The sequence below is a fragment of the Chiloscyllium plagiosum genome, chromosome 9 (genome assembly GCF_004010195.1).
Source record: "Chiloscyllium plagiosum isolate BGI_BamShark_2017 chromosome 9, ASM401019v2, whole genome shotgun sequence".
Classification (NCBI taxonomy): Eukaryota; Metazoa; Chordata; class Chondrichthyes; order Orectolobiformes; family Hemiscylliidae; genus Chiloscyllium; species Chiloscyllium plagiosum.
Genome location: NC_057718.1, coordinates 30,626,003 through 30,632,823, shown reverse-complemented (window position 1 = coordinate 30,632,823; position 6,821 = coordinate 30,626,003). Strand labels below are relative to the sequence as shown.

The 6,821-nt window shown below is 45.6% G+C and overlaps 1 protein-coding gene across 3 annotated transcripts in view; it reads right to left on the bottom strand.

Moving 5' to 3' along the window:
• Window positions 1-6,821, bottom strand: part of camkmt (calmodulin-lysine N-methyltransferase) — a 379,453-nt gene that overhangs the window by 68,812 nt on the left and 303,820 nt on the right. For all 3 annotated transcript variants that reach the window (XM_043695646.1, XM_043695648.1, XM_043695647.1), the window contains exon 7: window positions 4,287-4,353. In XM_043695646.1, the coding sequence (XP_043551581.1) occupies window positions 4,287-4,353 (67 nt within the window). The remainder of the gene's footprint in view (window positions 1-4,286; window positions 4,354-6,821) is intronic.

Here is a 6,821-nt window from a genome sequence, read left to right as displayed (position 1 = left end):
AGGTCAAGTTTTGCACCTTCTCTAGTAGGTACATCCACATACTGAATCAGAAAATTGTCTTGTACACACTTCACAAATTCCTCTCCATCTAAACCTTTAACACTGTGGCAGTCTCAGTCTATGTTTGGAAAGTTAAAATTCCCTGCAATAACCACCCTATTATTTTTATAGATTGCTGAGATCTCCTTACAAGTTTGTTTTTCAATTTCCCTCTGACTATTAGGGGGTCTATAATACGATCCCAATAAGGTGATCATCCCTTTCTTATTTCTCAGTTCCACCCAAATAACTTCCCTGGAAAATGCCACCCCCCCCTCCTCTCTTGCCTCCCTTTCTATCCTTCCTGTAGCAGTTGTATCCTGGAACATGAAGCTACCAGTCCTGCCCATCCCTGAGCCATGTTTCTGTAATTGCTATGATATCCCAGTCCCATGTTCCTAACCATGCCCTGAGTTCATCTCCCTTCCCTAGGCCTCTCACATTGAAATAAATGCAGTTTAATTTATTAGTTCTACCTTGTCCCTGCCTGCCCTGACTCTTTGACTCCCTGGGTCCCACCCCACCACCTTACTAGTTTAAATCCTCCCGAGCAGTTCCAGCAAATTTCCCTGCCAGTATATTAGTCCCCTTCCAATTTAGGTGCAATCCGTCCTTCTTGTACAGGTCACTTCTACCCCAAAAGAGATTCCAATGATCCAAAAATATGAATTCTTCTCCCATACACCAGCTCCTCAGCCATGCATTCATCTGCTCTATCTTCCTATTCCTGCCCTCACTAGCTCGTAGCACTGGGAGTAATCCAGATATTACTACCCTTGAGGATCTCCTTTTTAAATTTCTTCCCAACTCTCTGTAAGTCTCAACCTTTTCCCTTCCAATGTCGTTGGTTCCAATGTGGACAACGACCTCCTGCTGGCCCCATCTCCCCCATGAGAACATTCTTCACCCTCTCTGAGACATTCTTGATCCTGGCACCAGGGAAACAACACACCATTCTGCTTTTTCTCTGCTGGCCACAGAAATGTCGGTCTGTACCTCTGACTGCAGAATCCCCTAAAAGAATTGATTTCTTGGAAGCCGACGTACCCCTCGTTGCATTACAGCCAGTCTCAATACCAGAAACTTGGCTGTTCGTGCTACGTTCCCCTGAGAATCCATCACTCCCTACATTTTCCAAAACAGCATGTCTGTTTGAAATGGGTATATCCACAAAAGACTCCTGCCCTAGGTGCCGACCTCTCTCACCCTTCCTGGAGTTAACCCATCTATGTGACTGTATCTGAGACTTTCCCCCCTTCCTATAACTGCCATCCATGACATACTGTTGCTATTGCAAATTCCTCATTGCTTCTATCTGTCTCTCCAACTGATCCAACGAATCTGATAAGATTCGCATCCAACAGCATTTGGAAAGGAAGATTGACAAGCGGGACAAGTCATGAGGACGGTGCTGAGCTGGAAGGTTGGAACTTAAGGTTGGGGGGGGGGGTTGGAGGGGGAATGAAGAACCTGGTGAAGTCCACATTGATGCCATGGGGTTGAAGGGTCCCGAGGCAGAAGATGAGGTGTTCTTCCTCAAGGCGTTAGGTGGTGAGGGAGTGGTGATGGAGGAGACCCAGGGCCTGCATGCCCTCGGCAGAGCGGTACGGGAAGTTGAAATGTTTGGCCACGGGGAGGTGGGGTTGATTAGTGCGGGTGTCCCAGAGATGTTCGCTGAAGCACTCTATGAGAAGGCATCCGGTCTCCCCAATGTAGAGGAGACCGCATCAGGAGCAATGGATACAATAAATGTGTGTAGAAGTGCAGGTGAAGCTTTGATGGATGTGGAAGGCTCCTTTGGGGCCTTGGACGGAGGTGCAGAAGGGGGAGTGGGCACAGGCTTGACAATTCTTGCGGTGGCAGGGGAAGGTGCCAGGAGGGGAGAGTGGGTTGTTGGGGAAAGTGGACTGACCAAGTAGTTGCGGAGGGAACGGTCTTTGTGAAAAGGGGATAGGAGTGGGGAGGGAAATATATCCCTTGTGGTGGGGTCCGTTTGGATGTGTCGGAAATGTCGGTGGATGATGCAATTTATGCAAAGGTTGGTGTGGTGGAAGGTGAAGACCGGGGAGGGAGGGTGGGGGGTTCTGTCCTTGTTGCGATTGGAGGGGGGTGGGGATTCGAGGGCGGAGGTGCAGGACGTGGATGAGGGCATCATCAACCGCATGGGAGGGCCAATTGCGCTCTTTAAAGAAGGAGGCCATCTGGTGTGTTCTGTGGTGGAACTGGTCCTCCTGGGAGCAGATGCGGCAGAGGTGGAGGAATTGGGAATATGGGAATAGCAGTTTTGTAGGAGGTAGGATGGGAAGAGGTGTAATCCAAGTAGCCGTGGGAGTTGGGTTTGTAAAAAAAAATGTCAGTGTTGAGTTGGTCATCGTTGATGCAGATGGAGAGGTCCAGGAAGGGGAGGGAGGTGTCAGAGATTATCTAGGTGAATTTAAGGTCGGGATGGAATGTGTTGGTGAAGTTGATGAACTGTTCAACCTCCTCGTGGGAGCACGAGGTGGTACCGATGCACTCATCTCTGGGACACCCGCACACGAATCAACCCCACCGTCTCGTGGCCGACATTTCAACTCCCCATCCCACTCTGCCGAAGACATGCAGGTCCTGGGCCGCCTCCATTGCCACTCCTGTAAAACCCGATGCCTGGCGGAGGAATACTTCATCTTCTGCCTCGGGACCCTTCAACCCCATGGCATCAATGTGGACTTCACCAGTTTCCTCAGTTCCCCTCCCCCCACCTTCCCCTAGTTCTAACCTTCCAGCTCAGCACCGTCCTCGTGACCTGTCCCACCTGTCAGTCTTCCTTCCCACCTATCCGCTCCACCCTCCTCTCTAACCTATCACCTTCACCCCCCTCCATCCACCTATTGCACTCTCAGCTACCTTATCCCCAGCTCCACCCACCTCCCATTTATCTCTCCACCCCTGAGCTTCCAAGCCTCATTCCTGATGAAGTACTACAACTGAGCCAGGTCGTATCTTTACCCAACACTGTTGGCACTTTCCAGCAGGTGCTCCTGCACAATAGCAATTACCTCATTCTTGTCCCCTATCTTGTCCCCATTGCTAAAACCCCACTGAGCTGCTCGAGATTGGCCAACTCTGTACAATGGTCAAGCCTGGGGTGTTACAGGTCTGGATGAACTTATCAATTTATCAACCCAGGAGCATACCCTCAGTGAGCTTTCTTCTTAGCTCTCTAGAAAAGCTCATCTTCACCAACTCAATATGGTCAAAATTCAGTATTTCAACCCTCACTGTTCATATTCAATTTAACCAAATGCAAATGAGTTGCTTATAAATTATATTGTAGAACAGATTTGAGATTGCAAGTGCTTTTCAGATATTAAAAAAAAAGGTCTAAGAATACACTCATTTCAACCAAAATAATTTAGATTTGGACAAAACAAGTAGAACTACATTCCTGATGAAAAATAAGCTGCAAAATCACTGTGTTCTCATTACTTTTGCCTTTACAATTCATTGAAATTGCAGAAAGTACACCTGAATGTATCATAATGCCCTCTTTAACTGTTACAGAAAAAAAAGGTAAGTATCATTGATAGCATGTTCTGTTTCTTGTTGTTAAGTATAAAACACACTTCTCGTAGGTAGGTAAAAACAAAGTACATTTGTTTTCAAATTGTTCCATTTTGGTTGATCTCATTTTCTTTTCACCACCTCCATCTCTTAATCCCTATTTTTCTTTAGATTAGATTATTTACAATGTGGAAACAGGCCCGTCAGCCCAACAGGTCCACACCGACCCGCCGAAGCACAACCCACCCAGACCCATTCCCCTACATTTACCCCTTCACCTAACACTACGGGCAATTTAGCATGGCCAATTCACCTAACCTGCACATTTTTGGACTGTGGGAGGAAACCGGAGCACCCGGAGGAAACCCACACAGACACGGGGAGAATGTGTAAACTCCACACAGTTAGTCGCCTGAGGCGGGAATTGAACCCGGGTCTCTGGTGCTGTGAGGCAGCAGTGCTAACTGCTGTGCTACCATGCCGTCCACAGTGTGTTTCCCTGCTTTTGTTTCCATATATTTATGCAATTCCAGGTTAAATGTTATTATCGTTTTTAAAATGGTGCAAGAAATTTACTGCATAAATCTTGGGTGGTCTAGCAGTAGTAGAATGGGCTCATTTTTATGGAAATTACAGATTAAAAATATATTAAAATTACTATCAAATTGTTTCCATTAAAGGAACAGAAATAAGGAACTTCTTACCGGCTTGAGACAGAAGAAGACCTGAATCGTCCATGTTTCTTATTTCTTTCAATAATGTCACTAACATCTGTAAAAGGTTGTTTAATCAAGGTTGAAAACAAAGTTACAGTGGTTAGACACAAATATTTCTATAATAGAAAACTTTTGGATAAAGGCAAATATACTGTGAATGCAGTAAATTGGAATAAAGGAAGTGCTGGAGAAGCTCAGCAGGTCTGGCAGCCATTGTGGAGGGAGAAACAGAATCAATGTTTTGAGTACAATATGACTTCTTCAGAAAATTTGTGGAGTTTATCATCAGTTGTGATTGGCCCCTTACTGAGGCCTCTCTGCCTACCTTTATACTTTCTAACACCTGTCCACATAAACTACTGTGATGGCAATGTGGCTCAGACCGGATGTGAGTATCATGCTGGTCATTTGTTTTTAACGCCTCTCCTTATATCATCCTTCACACCTTTTCTCTGAAAGTTTCATTGATTAGAAAGCTTCTTGCTAAGTTTTTGCAAATTTTCCGCTCTTCTGAATGAAATCCCTAGGATTAAAAATTCCTTACTTGCTTTTGCAGAACTATTCACTTTTCTGCAAATATTCACAAAGAATGAAGAAACTTCTTTTCCTAACCACCTTCTACCATCACCAACAAGGACAAGGAGCTCATGGGATTCTTTATCAGTAAAATCAAGATCATGCACTTAGCTGCTTTCTTATATCACTCTTTACCTTAACCAAGTCAAATATGATGAACGATTGAATGAAGGATTTATTTATTGTCGCATATATCTTGAAGATACAATGTAAGGTGTTGTTGCCACAATCTGCTGCTTCATCCTCTGTTCAAAATGGGGTTTCAAGCACGGCTTCAAAGCTTCTGCAAGATCTCTACTAGGTGTTCCAGTCCTCAAGGATTCCCGCTCCGGGAACAGCAATGACGACACTGATGCCCCAGGAAATCTGCCTCCACAGGTGGTGCGATCTCAACAGTATCATCAAGAATCCAGACATGAGTCCAGGCTCTGGGCACAGCCACCGCTGCCTTGGATCCCAGTCCATGCCACCGATGCTGCAGCCGCTTCCCCCACCCCCGCCGAAAACGAAAGGAAGGAAAGAAAGAAAAAAGTCAAAAAATACTGAGAAAATGATGCTGCAGACAGGCTTTGAAATATACCGTCTCCCTTCCATCCTCCAACAGCATGACACACCTTTAGCTGCTTTGCCCCATTCCTATTTAACAGACAATCACAACTTATTTTTTTCTTCTTTTTTTTAAACTCAACTTTTTTTCCAGACCCTAATGCCAGTTGATGTCATACCTTGGACACTGTCTTCTGAACACATCGGATTGTATTTTGTGTCCTAAGTGGCTCCTTCCCCTCTGGTACATACAATCATAGAGTCATAGAGACGTACAGCATGGAAAGAGACCCTTCGGTCCAACCTGTCCATGCCGACCAGATATCCCAACCCAATCTAGTCCCACCTGCCAGCACCCGGCACATATCCCTCCAAACCCTTCCTATTCATATACCCATCCAAATGCCTCTTAAATGTTACAACTGTACCAGCCTCCACCACATCCTCTGGCAGCTCATTCCATACACCTACCACCCTCTGCGTGAAAAGGTTGCCCCTTAGGTCTCTTTTATATCCTTCCCCTCTCACCCTAAACCTATGCCTTCTAGTTCTAGACTCCCCGACCCCAGGGAAAATACTTTGTCTACTTACCCTATCCACGCCCCTCAAAAGTTTGTAAATCTGTATAAGGTCACCCCTCAGCGTCCGATGCTCCAGGGAAAACAGCCTCAGCCTGTTCAGCTTCTCCCTATAGCTCAAATCCTCCAACCCTGACAACATCCTTGTAAAACTTTTCTGAACCCTTTCAAGTTTCACAACATCTTTCCGATAGGAAGGAGACCAGAACTGCACGCAATATTCCAACAGTCCCTTCAAAATTGGTGTAATTAATCCTCTCCTGAAAGAAATAAATTTTTTTACTTGACATCCTTTGACATCCTTACAGGGGGGGTCAGGACTGGCAGTTAAACATCCAAGGGTTTTCAACTTATCGAAACGACAGGGAGTGGGCAGAGGGGGTGGGGTTGCCTTGTTAGTTAAGAACAAAATTAAATCTATGGCACTGAATGACATAGCGTCGGATGATGTGGAGTCTGTGTGGGTGCAATTGAGGAACCACAAAGGCAAAAAAACCATAGTGGGAGTTATGTACAGACCTCCTAACTGTGGTCAGGACCAGGGCGCAACATTTACCGGGAAATAGAGAAGGCATGTCAGAAAGGCAAGGTCACAGTGATCATGGGAGACTTCAATATGCAGGTGGACTGGGTAAATAATGTTGCCAGTGGATCCAAAGAAAGGGAATTCATGAAATGCTTACAGGATGGCTTTTTGGAACAGCTTGTCATGGAGCCCACAAGAGAGCAGGCTATTCTGGACCTAGTGCTACGTAATGAACCAGACTTTATAAAAAATCTTAAAGTAAGGGAACACTTAGGAAGCAGCGAACATAATATGGTA